The sequence below is a fragment of the Mustela nigripes genome, chromosome 4 (assembly GCF_022355385.1).
Source record: "Mustela nigripes isolate SB6536 chromosome 4, MUSNIG.SB6536, whole genome shotgun sequence".
Lineage (NCBI taxonomy): Eukaryota > Metazoa > Chordata > Mammalia > Carnivora > Mustelidae > Mustela > Mustela nigripes.
The window spans coordinates 44,010,978-44,027,796 of NC_081560.1; the positions used below are offsets into that span (position 1 = coordinate 44,010,978).

Below are 16,819 nucleotides of genomic sequence, written 5' to 3' on the forward strand. Positions count from 1 at the left end.
TCAGCTCTAGTAGTTGAAGCTCTCCAGGTGACTCCAATGTACAGTGACGTTGAGAAACACTCACTACTTTAGAGTATTAATGATGTCATGATAGGCAAGAGATTTTTACTCAGAGTACCTTCACCACAAAGAACTAGTGCTGCTCAGGAGCAAATCAGCATGAAAGGGGAAGCTACCCATCTTGGCTTAATTTATTAATTAGAGTTATTACAGTTTTCAGGAATTGGCTGGCAGGTAATTTAAGAATCAACAAAACCTTAGTTGTAGATAATTAAGACAAAATGCACGTATTTCAAAGCTCCTAAAGCACTTTCCACTAATTCTAAACAGCTGCTTAAAGAACATATATTATCACTTCACTTTTCTAAAATTATATACCAAACACTAGAAAAAGAAAATTCAAGAACACTATAAAAGTTTAAATACAGTATTTTGAAGACAAATGGATAATTTAGATATTGCTATATAAAAACAATGGGCAAAATATTTTATGGTAATTATAGTTAGCCATGTCAACTTACAGAAACAGTAATGTGAATAAACTGGGAAAACAACTTCAAACTGTTTATAAAAATCTAAAATAATATCAGTGTTTTGTTGTTGTTGTTCATTGTAACGATCATACCTTGGCTTCAATTTGTCGATAGCAGGAGATACCATATACTGTGGCTCCATTTCCATTTCTGGGTGGCAAGTGAAAAAAGACAGTATCTAAGAGATACACAGAAAAATGTGAATACCAAAGTGAATTATCCTTATTAATAAATAATGTAAACTGAAATATTATACAGTTAATTATAACCAAAATGATGATGTAACAAGGAACCCATGTCATACCTACTTCTAGCATCACTGGTTTCTTAGAATCCATCTTATTGCTTTTACTATGTACAATCAATCATGCACATTCTCAAAAAGCCCACAGGGCTGAATTATATAACAGGTTAAAACTGAAACTACAATTATTTATCTCAGAAAATACTTTATCAAACTGTAAGAGATTCTTAATCATAGGAAACAAACTGAGGGTTGCTGGAGGGAAGGGGGTGGTGGGGACTGAAGTAACTGGGTGATGGACATTAAGGAGCACATGGGATCTAAGGAACACTGGGTATAAGACTGATGAATCACTGACCTCTACCTCTGAAACTAATAATACATTATGTTAACTGAATTTAAATTTAAAAATTTTAACCAAAGAATATACTTTATTTCAGATTGAAAGAGGTAGAGAATCATACAAACAAAAGGTAACACATGAATCTTGGATTGATCCAAGAAATTCTTAGAATAACTGGAGAAATTTGAACACAGATTAGATAATTAAGATAATTACTGAATTACTGTTAAATCTCTTAGCTGTCATAATGGTACTGGAAATTATCCTGAGGAATGAGCTTATTATTCTTAAGAGTGCATGCTGAAGTATTTAGAGGTAAACTGTCATAATGTCTGCAACATGGTGTTAGACTTTCAAATAGGACAGGCAAAACTGTACACACACACAATCTGTGAGGTATCCACTATACTATTCCTTCAATTTTTCTGTAGGTTGGGGCACCTGGGTGGCTCAGTGGGTTCAGCCTCTGCCTTGGTTCAGATCATGACCTCAGGGTCCTGGGATCGAGCCCCGAATCGGGGGGTCTCAGCTCAGCGGGGAGCCTGCTTCCCCCCTCTCTCTGCCTGCCTCTCTGCCTACTTGTGATCTCTGTTTGTCAAATAAATAAATCTTTTTAAAAAAATAAAAAAATATTTTATTTTTAAGTAATCCCTACACCGAACATGGGGCTTGAACTTACCCAAAATCCAGAGTTGCATGCTCTACCAATTAAGCCAGCCAGCCACCCCCTGCATGTAAACTTTTAAGCAGAGCACTATAACAGCAGTGGTTCTAGGGGTGGAGAGGTAATCCCAGGTGGGCACTGGAGTACTAATCAGTATGTCTGCAGCTAGAGCCCTAGTCAATTGGTAGCTAGTACAGCTAAGCCCTTTAGTTTCCCTCTGAAAGGAGTCTGAGGATAAATGCAGGAAGTGCTACCAGTAGCACATGTCCTAATCTGGCCACTTACTTTGCTCTCCTGGCAAAAGAATAGCTAACGCTCATTAACATTACCAACATAAACCCAGGACTCCTCTGGAAATCTTCTAGTGCATGACTAGTCATCTCCAAACAAGCATTTAAATATTTTATGAGTAGTTATAAGAAGCCAAAGGCCTTTCATTTACCAAAATACTTAGACTCTAAGATGTCTTGGTAAATTAGGAAAAAAAAGGCACCTACTAATTGCTCCATTGTTTACATACCTTCCTGGTAGTTGTGTGCGCCATCTGGTAAGGCAAGGAAGGGCAAATACTTCCATTCTTCAGGTAAAGTGGGGCTGTCATGACCATCTCCTGGAATCAGGGGCGGGTAAGAGAATTCAACCTAAAATAGTAAGGAATATTAGCCAAAAGCTTTTATCATAATCAAGGGAGCATTTTATCCTGATAGGCAAAAATACTTTAAGACTGTTTAATTTGAGAGAGAGGGAGAAAACTCTCAAGCAGACTTCCCGCTGTGTGGAGTGCAACACATGTGATCATGACCTGAGTCAGTACTTCAAGCCCACACCCACTGGGCCACTCAGGTGCCCTGGCAACAACAATTTTTTAAGATTTATTTACTTTAGGGATGCCTGGGTGATTCAGTTGGTTAAGCGTCCGCCTTTGGCTAAGCTCAAGATCCTAGGGTCCTGGGATTGAGGCCCACAGAACAGGCTCCTCGCTCAACAGGGAGCCTGCTTCTCCTTTTGCCTACCCTGCCTGTAGTCACTCTCTCTGGTCTCTCTAGCAAATAAATAAATAAAATCATTAAAAAAAAATTACTTTAGAGAAAGCAAGAGAGTGGGCATGGGGAGGAGGGCAGAGGGAGAGAGAGAAAATCCCAAGTGGACTCCACATTTAGCTCAGAGCCAACACAGGGCTGGATCTCATGACCCTAAGATAACGATATGAACCAAAATCAAGAGTCCAATGCTCAACTAACTGAGCTATCCAGACGTCCCCTGGCAAAAATACTTTCAGACTGTGAATGACAGATGTAAGGATAAGCTACACTTACTGATGCCATTTGGCATTTTCACCAAACCTATTATACATAAGAAGAAGAAAAAAGGAGTAAAAGGAGGAAAGATTTTTAAGTCTTTTCCCCTGATTTAAAGGTGTTCAGATTTTAATATGCATAGGGGGATAGCAGGTAAAGTTGTAGTGACAAGATTGGAGATTTATATTTGTGAATTACATCAAATAGCGATGAAGCCCTGAGAAAAACCAACATCCTACTGAATTGAATAGAAGAGGTCCAACAAGGACGAATGAGAAGTTTGAGCCAAGATCTAGGATTGCTTCTCATCAACTGGCTCCCTTGCTCATAATACTTGTAGCTCTGAGCTAAATATATATATATATTTAAAGATTTTATTTATTTGGCAGAGAACACAAGTAGGCAGAGAGGCAGGCAGAAAGAGAGAGAGGAAGGGAAGCAGGCTCCCTGCTGAGCAGAGAGCCCAATGCGGGGCTCCATCCCAGGACCCTGGGATCATGACCTGAGCCGAAGGCAGAGGCTTTAACCCACTGAGCCACCCAGGCGCCTCTCTGAGCTATATTTTTGATGATGAGTTGGCAGGAGAATTGCAGGAGAATGGGTGGGCATTAATCAACGTTTCAGATAATTTTTTGAGAATTTATCAATGAAAAGTTCAATGAAATCCTTCCAACACTATGTCATTTAGAAATAACAGTTTTAGTACACTCTCAGTTTCCAATTACCTGAGTTTATCAGCATTTTCCCTGTGTTTCTATTTTTGTTATTTCAACGAGACTTTTGGAGAGGAAAGAAGAATTTAATGCACGGGATTTGGATTATTATATTGACTTAGAAGTTCTAGGTGATTTACATTTAATTTTCTTTCAAAATGTATTTATACAGGGGCACCTGGGTGGCTCAGTGGGTTAAGCCTCTGCCTTCAGTTCAGGTCATGATCCCAGGGTCCTGGGGCTCTCTGCTCTGTGGGGAGCCTGCTTCCTCCTCTCCCTCTGCCTGCCTCTCTGCCTACTTGTGATCTCTGTCTGTCAAATAAAGAAAATCTTTAAAAATATATATATTTATATAGGAATTTATAATGCAATAATAATAATATACAGTTGCTCCTTGAATAGTTTTCAACCACACAGGTCCGCATATAGGCAAATTTCAATATAGTACAGTACTGTATTTTCACTTCTGTATGATTTTAACATTTTCTTTAGCCTACTTTATTGTAATAATACAGTATAGAACACAAATAATATCCAAAATATGTATTAATCAACTGTCCATGTTGTCAGTGAGGCTTCCAGTCAACAGGCTATTAGTAAAATTTTGGAGGAGTCAAAAGTTATACATGGCATCTCTAACTTCCACATCGTTCAAGGGTCAATTGTATACACTAACGTTGAACGTGAGATTAAGAATCACTTTTAGATCCTACCTTTAATGTGGAAAGATATGATGGTTTATCTTCCCACACTTTAGTGGAATGAATCAAGCTATCACTTGAGTCACATGAGAATTATAAAAGGGCTTTCAAAATGACTTTTAAATAGGTACCCTAGTTCCATATTTACAATCCTTAAAGATATTCAAAATCCTTAATCCAAAATCCTTAAAAAGATACTTCTTTCACTAAGAAGATTCCCTCCCACCCCTGACACTACCACTCTAGCCATCTAGTCATCTTCTTGCCCCCACTTTCAGAAGAAATCACCGTTTTCAGTTTGAAAGGACTTTTTAAAGGTCTGGGTTATGGACAGACTAACTTTTCTCTCAGGGATCCGTCATTTAAGATTAACTGGTTGAAAGCTGAGTATAATCTCAAATTACATTTCATGTTTCTCTGCATCTTTTCTATGTAACACAGAGGTTTCACATACTGTGTGGAAGAAGGTGCAATGTGACAAAGAAGTAATAGAGACATATTTGAAGTTGATACTATGAAGCGGGTAGTTACAGAGTTAAAAAAAAAAAAAATCCCAATTCAGAATTACTTCAATACCAAAAAGCCAAAACAAAACCTAGAAATAAGGATATAAATCATTATATTTTATGTAATCAACAACAAATCCCAATTTACACTTATTATTAAGAAGTCCGGGTAATTATTACAACATGTTTCCTTTTGGGAAGCCACTAACCTTAATGTATAGCTATTTATTTATTTATTTATTTTTAATTTTTTTTTTTTTAAAGATTTTATTTATTTATTTGTCAGAGAGAGAGAGGAGCGAGAGTGAGCACAAGCAGACAGAGTTGCAGGCAGAGGCAGAGGGAGAAGCAGGCTCCCGGCTGAGCAAGGAGCCCGATGCGGGACTCGATCCCAGAGCGCTGGGATCATGACCTGAGCCGAAGGCAGCCGCTTAACCAGCGAGCCACCCAGGCGTCCCGTGTATAGCTATTTATTTAAAAAATGTTTAGTATAGTGTAAATATGCTTTTAAGTAAATACAAACATTCTGGACCCAAATTCTCACAATTCCATCATGAAGTACATTGCTCTTTATGTCCGAATGTTTAATATGAAATTCCAAAAGAAAGTAGAACAATGCTCAAACCTCATTTTTTTTTTTTTAAGATTTTATTTATTTATTTGACAGAGAGAGATCACAAGTAGGCATAGAGGCAGGCAGAGAGAGAGAGAGGAGGAAGCAGGCTCCCTGCTGAGCAGAGAGCCCGATGCGGGACTCGATCCCAGGACCCTGAGATCATGACCTGAGCCGAAGGCAGCGGCTTAACCCACTGAGCCACCCAGGTGCCCTCAAACCTCATTTTTAATGATGGAAATGCAATTTGGAGTAATAAAATTTTTACTCATATTTTGAAAAACATGAAAAAGATTATTATTTTGTGTTTACAAGAGTATGGGCAAATAAATAGGCTTGGCTATGGGAATGTGAATTGGTGGAACAGTTTAGAAGGCAATTTGGCAATACTATCAAATCAGTAACACATACACCCTTTGATTCAGCAATTTCAGTTTTAGGAATTTATCTCACAGATACATGGATATATTCATACAGATATGTACAAAAATGTTCCTAGCAGGACTTACCATCACATTAAAATTGGAAACCTAAATATTCGTAAGTGATTACACAAATTTTATATTTCTTCTATAGCTATTAAAAAGAATGTTAGATTCATACATACTTGATAAAGCAAGCTAGGTATGGTATGTAGTGTGGTAGGTAAAATAAAAGCCCTCCAGAAACGTCCATGTCTTATCCCTGTATTTTCTGCACTGTATTTTCTGTATGTTACCTTACAAAGCAAAAGGGACTTTGCAGACACAATTAAAGATCTTAAGATTTGGGTTATTGAGGTGGGCCACTGATTTCCCAAGGGTCTTTTTAAGAGAGAGGTGCCAAAGATATCTGAAGATGCTAAGCTTCAAGATGTTTTGAAGACTGAGGAGGGATCCATGAGCCAAGGATTGAACTTCGACTCTAAAAGGTAGGGAAAAATCAAGAAAATCGATTTTCCCTAAGTGGCCTGAAGAAACACAGCCCTGCTTGATTTTAGCCCAGAGAAACCCATTTCTGATTTCTAACCTCCTGAATTCTATATTTGTGTTATTTTAAGTTGCTAAGTTTGTGGTAATTTATTACAGAGCAACAGAAAACTAATACATACTGTTGTTTAAAAAGCAAGCATAGGGGCACCTGGGTGGCTCAGTGGGTTAACCCTCTGCCTTCGGCTCGGGTCGTGATCCCAGGATCCTGGGATTGAGCCCCACATCGGGCTCTCTGCTCTGCAGGGAGCCTGCTTCTTCTCTCTCTGCCTGCCTCTCTGCTTACTTGTGGTCTCTGTCAGATAAATAAAGAAAAAATCTTAAAAAAAAAAATAAAAAAAATAAAAAGCAAGCATAGTATCAGTAAATATAGTATAATCCTACATATAGGATGATTCCATTTATTTAAAAAACTGTACTACTGTATCTTTCTAAATCAGTTTTTTAAAAACTTGCTTCAAAAGATACAAGCTTAACTGCTAAAAGTTTACCTCTGGAGGGTGAATAGGGCTGGGGATTGGAGATAAAGCAATATTCCTGATTTTTTTTAGTGTCCATCTTCTTTTTTAGAAAAATTTCAAACTTACAGAGAAGTTGAAAGAATATAAACAACCTTATAAACTTCATCTATATTCACAAACTGCTAAATTTTTGGCCACATGTGCTTTACCTGTGTTACATGTGCATACACATAATTTTTCTGCATCACTTGGCAATAAACTGAGTTTATAATTTACTTTTAAGTAAACTAGCATTTATTTTTAAATGGATATGCATTGCTTTTAGAGTTAAAAAAAAAAAAAAGAAAGAAAGAAAGAAAAGAAAACCACAAACGGCTTCTAGCTTTTTTTTTTTTTTTTTTTTTTTAAAGATTTTATTTATTTATTTGACAGAGAGAGATCACAAGTAGGTAGAAAGGCAGGCAGAGAGAGAGAGGAGGAGGAAACAGGCTCCCTGCCGAGCAGAGAGCCCGATGTGGGACTCGATCCCAGGACCCTGAGATCATGACCTGAGCCGAAGGCAGCGGCTTAACCCACTGAGCCACCCAGGCGCCCGGCTTCTAGCTTTTGAAGAAATTTTATTTCCATCCTAGACTCTTGGGACACAAAGATACATATACAGAGATACAGAAATCTGTCTTCTTTTCTGAAGATTTAGTTAAGTTACCAACTTGTTTAAGCCGGAGTTTAATATCTGATGCTTTGCTATGTCCAATATATTCTTCCAACTCCTCATTCTACTGAATGAAGATGTTTGGTATGGCTCTAGCTGGAACTTAAAATGAAATCAACTCATAAAATTGTTAAGTGTTGATACTCCAAGAATTCTCCAATGATTCCATGGCTAAAATTAGGTTGACTTTAGGCTGACTTGGGCCCAGAGTACTTATAAAATTGTTTCTTTGAGGTGTTAAAAGGAAACCCCCAAGCCCAAGCCACTTAGGCCAAGTCCCCAAACTGGGCTTAGCACCTAACCTAATCATAAATTTCAACCTCCCTGAAAAATGCAGTCTTAACTAGTGAGTCTGGAACTTTCTGATCATCACTCTTTCAGGCAATCTGTCATATAGGCCCTCTCTATCCTGTAAAGGAAGATGAGGAATTCACCTAACAGAACACCCTGCCTTTCTCCCAAGGGATAGTGACCTGCCCTGGAATAATTCTTCCTTCTTTTGCGAATAACTTCCTTGCCCTACCCGCCTTCTATAAAGTCCTTCCATTTTGTACAACTCTGGAGTTCTCCACTGCTTACTATATAGGATGCTACCCCATTCAACAAATCGCTTAATAAAGCTAATTAGATCTTCACATTTACTCTGTTGAACTTTTGTTCCTTGACAGGGAGAATGTATTCAAAATTTCAATTTTAGTATATGTGCTGCCAAAGCTAGCACTATATTCAAAATTTCAAACAGCTAACTTTTGGGACACAACTTTTTCATAAATTGTATACTGCCTGTACTGCGTTGTCAGCTCTCTCGAATTCTTTTCTTCAGCTGTGTTATTTGCTACCAACAAATTCTTGCATTCGCAAACTGCTGAAGATGCTCATCAAGTTCAAAACAATTCACACAAACTCTGTTCTCTGTCTACACATACACAAAACTTTCATGGCAATTTAGTATCGTTTCATGATTTGATCAATCCTCTACTGCAGAACACTTTTTTCAGGATTTTTTTTTTTCTTACATCTTTATAAACTGTTTAGTACTATTCAAGTAAGGCATAATAAAAAATATATACTTGGTCCTGTCCTTGGTTCTGGGCCTACAACTCCTAAAACCCTGGAATTTCATAGGTGAAGGGAGCACCTTTTGTTGTTGTTGTTGGTTTTTAAAAATATTTTATTTATTGATTTGACACTGAGAGAGAACACAAGTAAGCAGAGAGAGAGGGGGAAGCAGGCTCCCCTCTGAGCAGAGAGCCCGATGTGGGGCTCGATCCCAGGATCCTGAGATCATGACCTGAGCTGAAGGCAGAGGCTTAACCCACTGAGCCACCCAGGTGCCCCAGCATCTTTTGTTATTTACAAGACAATTTCAACTGTATCTGCGTTTATCTAACAAGGGGACTTGGTGGTAGTGGACTAAAAAGCCTTAGGATGGGGCCTCGTCACCAGAAAGGCAGACTTCCAGGAAGGACAGAGGGGCTAGAGATTAAATATAGTCCAGTAACTAATGACTAAATCAATCATGCCTATGTAATGAAACTTCAATAAAATCCTCTAAACAATGGGTTTCAGGGAGATTCTGGCCTAGTGAAGACAATGAGGTGCCAGGACGGTAGCATTTCGAGTGAGGTCATGGAAGCTCTGTACCCCAAACACCACACCTGGTCCTATGTATCTCTTTCATTTGGTTACTCCAGAGTTGTGTCTTTTATAATAAACCAGTAAAGGTAAGTGGGTTTCCTTAGTTCTAGTTGTTCCAGCAAATACAGAACCTGAGATGGGGGTATGGATTTGTAACCCTTGAATTTGTAACTAAACTGGAGAGAGGCACAGGCAGCCTGGGGACCCAAGACTGGCATCGCAAGTGAGGGTATTTTGGGGGACTGAGTCCTTAAACTTGTGGAGTTTGACACTAACTCTGGGTAGTTAGTGCACAATAGGATTGAATTGTAGGATACCCAGTTGATTTCTGGGGAAAAACAAAACAAAAAAAAGACTGTTATTTCCCAATCAACAGCACTGTAAAATCTTAAGTCGTATAATCTTCATATTTTGAATACTGACCACTCTATATGTTCCCCTTTGGATATGTGCAAAATAATCCAGACAGACCAGTTCATGGCACAGAGGCTTAAGAGAAATTCTCCTGGAAGTTACCTGGGATTCTCAAGTAGTTGAATCAAAATGCAATTTAGATAATAATGCTAATTAAACTAAGCAATACCATAAAAAGTAAAGGTAGCTATAGTAAGCTGTCACACTGCGCAACTCTGGTGGGAACGACCAACAATACAGTTTACATGAAGGGCTTTCCCTGCAGCTACGTTGTGCAAAGTCTGTACAGATGTACATGACAGCCCTAAGTCTATGTGAAAAATCATTGACAAAACCAAAGAAAATCTCCAAAGACAAAAAAACAAACAAACCAGAATGATTATCATCCAGTAGGGTTTTACTATTAAATAATGACAATTTACAGCCCAAACTCTTAAATTAAATTTAAGGATCAAAAAAAACGTATCTGGGGACGCCTGGGTGGCTCAGTGGGTTAAAGCCTCTGCCTTCGGCTCAGGTCATGATCCCAGGGTCCTGGGATCGAGCCCCACATTGGGCTCTGTGCTCTGCAGGGAATCTGCTTCCTCCTCTTGCTTTCTCTGCCTGCCTCTCTGCTTACTTGTGATCTCTGTCTGTCAAATAAATAAATAAAATCTTTTAAAAAAAAAGTATCTGGGGGCGCCTAGGTGACTCAGCTGACTAAACGTCTGACTCTTTGATTTCAGCTCAGGTGATGATCTCAGGGTTGTGAGATCTAGCCCTGCCTCTAGTGGAACTGGGCATAAAGCCTGCTTAAGATTCTCTCTCTCCTTCTCTCTCTGCCCCTTTCCCACCTTAAAAAAAAAAAAAAATCTAGTAGGACATCAGAACATACAATGTGTGACAGATATACCAATGGCTCCCCAAAAGGTAATGTTATTAAATCCTGCATATTTCAAGTATCTGTTTTTCTGTCAACTCATGTTCACATGACTGAATTTATTTTTATCCCAATTAGTAATAGTAGTAGTTTACATACTTCCATGGTTATAACAGAAGAGGGGGAAAGAGACAACAGCTGATTTCTAAAACGTGAAAGCGGAATAAAGATGTTCTAATCACAGGGTGCCTGGGTGGCTCAGTTGTTAAGTGGCTATCGTAGGCTCAGGTCATGATCCAAGGGTCCTGGGATTGAGTACCACATCAGGCTCCCTGTTCAGCGGAGAGCCTGCTTCTCTCCCTCCCATTCCCCATGCTTGTGTTCCCTCTCTAACTCACTCTCTGTCAAACAAATAAATAAAATCCTTTAAAAAAAAAAAAAAAAAGATGCTCTAATCTCAAGGAATAAAAAGGCAATTTTTCTAAAGGCTAAATGAACTGTGTAAGAAATGGTAATGTTTGTTCACACCATGAATGGTAAAAAATTACCACCCAGGGGTGCCTGGGTGGCTCAAAGGGTTAAGCCTCTGCCTTCAGCCTGGGTCATGATCTCAGGGTCCTGGAATCGAGCCCCGCATTGGGCTCTCTGCTCGCATTGGGCTCTCTGCTCGGCGGGGAGCCTGCTTCTTCCTCTCTCTGCCTACTTGTGATCTCTGTAAAATAAATAAATAAAATCGTTAAAAAAAAAAAATTACCACCCATTTTCAGAGTTTATAAAGCAAACTGTAAAGGTGTCTCCTCAGGACACTTGGCTGGCTAAGTCAGTAGAACATGTGACTCTTTATCTCTGGGTCATAAGTTCTAACCCCACAATAGGCACGGAGCCTACTTTAAAGAAAAAAAAAAAAAAAAAAGGTGTCCATTACTCAGATTGCTTTTATGTGGTTCTCAGTATACAAAAGACTGAGAAAACAACAAAACAGTAACATAGTACGCTGGTGTGAACTCTGAGTACTTCAAAAGTATCCTCTGTTTGCTTTCTAACAATGAAACATCCATTCCACTATCAGGGAACCCTACAACTAATAGAAGCCACCATGCCATACAGCACACAAATCAAACGCATCTGTAGTGCTCACGGATACTGACGGCACAGATGTATGCTTCCTAGAGATGCTGAGTCAGTGCTCTGCCTCTGCTCCCTTTCTAGGCACCTCAAGGATTCCACCCACCCTTCACTCAGAAGCATGGGTGTTTGTTTTCTTAAGAGTTAAAACACTTAGGCACCAAAGTCAAGGCCTTATCCTGTTTTTCTCTTTAAAGAAAAACATGTCTTCTCTAAGTTATTTGCTTTGCCAAATCTCTAGAAGAGTCAACATTACAAGAGAACTGGCACTTTACCTCTTTTAGTCTCTTAAAAAGTTGGCAAATGACTATACTTGTCATCTGTTTATTTCTGAAACAGACTGTGCTTAGCACTCTTCTACCTCAGCATGATACATTATTTTATAGTTTCATGAGTGCTCTGGATGCCTAGAAAAATAAAGTATATACTGTAAAAATGCAATGGTACTATTGAGCCCCGTAATTAAAACTAAGTTTTACCATTTTTTTTTTTTAAGATTTTATTTATTTATTTGACAGACAGTGATCACAAGTAGGCAGAGAGGCAGGCAGAGAGAGAGAGAGAGGAGGAAGCAGGATCCTCGCTGAGCAGAGAGCCCGATGTGGGGCTCAATCCCAGGACCCTGAGACCATGACCTAAGCCGAAAGCAGAGGCTTTAACCCACTGAGCCACCCAGGCGCCCCAAGTCTTACCATTTTTAAAATTAAATGGAAACAAAACAAAAATTAAATGAAACAACTATCTCAGTTTAAAACATGTGCTTTTTTTTTTTTTTTTTAAAGATTTTATTTATTTATTTGACAGAGAGAAATCACAAGTAGATGGAGAGGCAGGCAGAGAGAGAGAGGGAAGCAGGCTCCCTGCTGAGCAGAGAGCCCGACGTGGGACTCGATCCCAGGACACTGAGATCATGACCTGAGCCGAAGGCAGAGGCTTTAACCCACTGAACCACCCAGGCGTCCCAACATGTGCTTTTTTATCTTTAAGTGAATAAAGGCTGCCAGTTCTATTTTTCCTAGAATTAAAGAACCATTATACTATTCCACATTCCTTTATTTAAGATGAGATACTTGGGCCTTTCAACCGGAACGGTCATCTTCCAGTAATTCCCCAAAATGACCAACACAAAGGGAAAGAAGAGAGGCACCAGCTCTATTCTCTAGGCCTTTCAAAAACACGGAGTTGTTCCTTTGGCCACATATATGCAAATCTACAAGAAAGGTGATATTGTGGACATGAATGGAATTGGCACTGTTCAAAACAAAATGCTACAAATGTTACCACGGCAATACTGGAAGAGTCTACAGTGTTACCCAGCATGCTGTTGGCATTGTAGACAAAAAAGGCCAAGATTCTTGCCAAGAGAATTAATGTATGTATTGGATACATATTTTTTTCTTTCTAGGTAGGCTCCATGCTCAGCATAGAGCCCAATACAGGGCTTGAACTCAAGACCCTGAGATCTAGACAGGAGCCAAAATCAAGAGTCAGATGCTTAACTGAGGGAGCCACCAGGTGCTCCTATGTACCAAACATATTAAGCACTCAAATTGCTGAGATAGCTTCCTAAAGCAGGTGAAGGAAAATTATCAGAAAAAGGAAGCCAAAGAGGAAGGTACTTTGGTTCAGCTGAAGCGCTGGTCTGCTCCACCCAGAGAAGCACACACTGTAAGAACCAATGGAAAGAAGCCTGAGCTGCTGGAACCCATTCCCTACAAATTCATGGCAGTGTAAGTGTAAAAAATTAAAAGACCTCAAGACTGTAAACAAAACAAAAAACAAAAAAGAAAAAGACAGTTGAGGTACTTGGATTACTAAAAAAACAAACAGATGGAGTGTATTTTAATTTAAATAGAGAATTTTTTTAGGGGTGCCTTGCTGGCTTAGTTAGCAAAGCATATGACTCAATCTCAGGTTCTTGAGTTTCTCTCTGTATCTCAAATAAATTTTTAAAAACAAAAGACTATTATATGGAAGAACAAGATATTTTGCTGGTATCAGTATTAACTACATAATATGTGGGAAGCTGATTTTCATACTAAAAACACTTAAAAGACTTCATTATCCTGTTTTTGTACTTTAAAACTACTGAAACTTTACATAAACATACATGTTCATTAACATGAAACTATATACACAGCCAGTTAAAAGTCTATAGAAGACTTTGCAAAGCCATGCTCTTTTTAAAATTATTTCTTCCAGAAAGGAAAAATCTTTAACTATATATGAAGAGTGAAATTGAGAAACTCTACTAGTAAATATTCATCTCCATTCACCTCAAATATATCTGAGAATATATAGCCTTATTATAAGGATTTGACATTCTTTGAAATATCATTATTTGCAGATCTACAACTCACAAATCAGAAATGTCATCAGATATGGAAACAATGAATTTGTGTTTCAGAAAAATAAAGTGTCATTTATTTCCAGTAATACCAGATTACTTTTGTAGTGCTACTTTATGTAAAACTTGGTAAAGATAGCTTCAAATGTATTTACTAATTATGAGGTCTTACTCAAAAGTAAAAAATAGTTTAGAAGGACCTGAAACATATTTTACTCTCTAGGATCCTTTCACATTACAGAAATCTAGAACTCCTATATTATTCTAAGTTCCAAATAAAATAAACACTTTGGTCATATAGCACAAATGTGTATAACTATATGGAAAAAAACCCAACTTTCATAAACTTAAACCTGATAAGAAAAACAAAAAACAAAAAGCACTTAAAATTTTTTTTTAAGATTTTATTTATTTATTAAAGAGAGAGAGGGGTAGAGAGCAAGCACAGGCAGACAGAATGGCAGGCGGAGGCAGAGGGAGAAGCAGGCTCTCTGCTCAGCAAGGAGCCCGATGTGGGACTCGATCCCAGGACGCTGGGATCATGACCTGAGCCGAAGGCAGCTGCTTAACCAACTGAGCCACCCAGGCGTCCCAAAGCACTTAAATTTTGAAGTAAAATATTTTATTTGTAATATCCCCAAACTGGGAACAACAACTCACACGTGCTTTAATAGGAGAAAGGGTCAAGGATGCCATACAAATAAAATATTATACAGAAATTACTGACAAAATCAACATGGATCAATCTTAGACATAACACTGAATGAAGCAAATCAGACACAAGAGACACAAATCTATGGTGACATAGGTCAGAAGAGTGGTAACCTTCAGGCAAGTCATGACCAGGAGGAGGTGCCTGCATATTTCTGAAGTGCTGGAATTGTCTCTTGATGTGGAGGGTGATTACACACATGTGTGTACGTAAAAATCAATCAAACTGCACCCAGAAGTTGTGTGTACTTTACTGTTGATAAATTATACCTTAAGAAAATCAAATACTGCTAAACCTCAATTTACTTATCTATAAAAGAAGGCTAATGAAACCTTGGTGCATTGAGAGGAATAAATGGGATAATGAACAAATATCTAATAGTACTCAGTATATAGCAAACATTCCATAAGTGGCAGCTAATACTATTGCTAACAATATTTTTATAGAAGAGCAACGATAAATTGCATGGTCACTAAACCTTATATTGCTATAAATTCTTACTAGTTTTTTTTGAAGTCATTCACGAAGGTAGGAATTATATCTAGGGCACACTTTATGGAATTTAGAATTGTTGCTACAACTTGATTATAAAGAGTGGAGAAAATCACTGCAGTTAATGGAAATTTATGCTTCCAGTTATACTAGCATCCAAGAGATGTCTGGGTTTTTGTATTAAGCTATAGTTTTTATATTTCTGAAGATACCATGCTTATTTAACTTAATACATAAAGAGCAGACATAAAAAAATGAGCCATCGTTTCTTTGAGCTATTCTTTTTCTCAATTATACGCTTTTAATGCTCAAAATTCAAAGACTGCAAATGGAGAATTTTTGCTAAGTCCTAGCTCTGCACAAGTAGGAGTTTAAATGAAGAAAATCATATGAATAATAGTTTTTGAAATAGCTTTTTTAAAGCTTTTATTCATTTGAGAGAAAAAGGAGCACAAGCATGAGGAGGAAGAAAGAGACACCCTGCTGATCAGGGAGCCTGATGAGGGACTTGATCCCAGAACCCTGAGATCATAACCTGAGCCGAAGGCAGACGTTTAACCCACTCAGCCATCCAGGCACCTGTGTAATAGCCCTTTCAAAAGTATTGAAGGATGCAGAATGGGGCACCTGGGTGGCTCAGTGGGTTTAAAGTGTCTGCCTTCAGCTCAGGTCATGATCCTAGAGACCTGGGACTGAGCCCCGCATCAGGCTCTCTGCTCGGCAGGGAGCTTGCTTTCTTTGCTTCTCTCTGCCTGCCTCACTGCCTCCTTGTGATCTCTGTCAAATAAATAAAATCTTAAGAAAAAAAAAAAAGATGCAGAATTTTGTGGTTTTTTACAAGTTAAAAAAAACCTTTTTATTTTTAGAGATTTATTTATTTATTTATTTTAATATAAGATGGGCTTTCTTTCTTTCGTTTTTAAGATTTTATTTATTTATTTGACAGAGATCACAAGTAGGCAGAGAGGCAGGCAGGCAGAGAGAGGGGGGAGGAAGCAGGCTCCCTGCTGAGCCTGGTCCTGGGCTCGATTCCAGGACCCTGGGATCATGACCTGAGCCGAAGGCAGAGGCTTTAACCCACTGAGCCACCCAGGCGCCCCTATAGATTTATTTTTAAGTAATCTCTACGCCAGCATGGGGCTTGAACTCACAACCCCAAGATCAAGAGCTGCATGCTCTGTAGACTGAGCCAGCCCTAAAAAATAATGTTTAAGTATTTAGATTTAAGTTTTTACTAAAAAGTATAAAAGGCTAAGATCTTAAGTGTACAGACTTCATTGATTTTGATGATTTATACAGCTACGGGCAACTACTCCATCAAGACATAGAATTATTATCTCAGAAAGTTCCTGTGCTCAGATGGCTATCAAGAAACACGAGTTCTGCCTATTCAATTGAAGCATATGTTTCTGAATGTAGGCTCTTATAATGGGTATTTAGCAAATGTTTTATTTCATTTTATAGTAATGTAAGTGA

General features: G+C 38.4%; 1 protein-coding gene and 1 pseudogene across 3 annotated transcripts in view; one reads left to right on the plus strand and one right to left on the minus strand.

The window, feature by feature from the left end:
* The window catches only part of AVL9 (AVL9 cell migration associated), a 65,706-nt gene that overhangs the window by 34,828 nt on the left and 14,059 nt on the right, over nucleotides 1-16,819 (minus strand). For all 3 annotated transcript variants that reach the window (XR_009403773.1, XM_059396606.1, XM_059396605.1), the window contains exons 2-3: nucleotides 2,305-2,425; nucleotides 626-711 (exon numbers count right to left, since the gene is read on the minus strand). Coding sequence is in view for 2 of the 3 variants with exons in the window: in XM_059396606.1 (XP_059252589.1) it covers nucleotides 626-711; nucleotides 2,305-2,425 (207 nt within the window). In the remaining variant the exon portion in view is untranslated. The remainder of the gene's footprint in view (nucleotides 1-625; nucleotides 712-2,304; nucleotides 2,426-16,819) is intronic.
* LOC132015312 (large ribosomal subunit protein eL21-like) lies at nucleotides 12,237-13,526 on the plus strand (annotated as a pseudogene).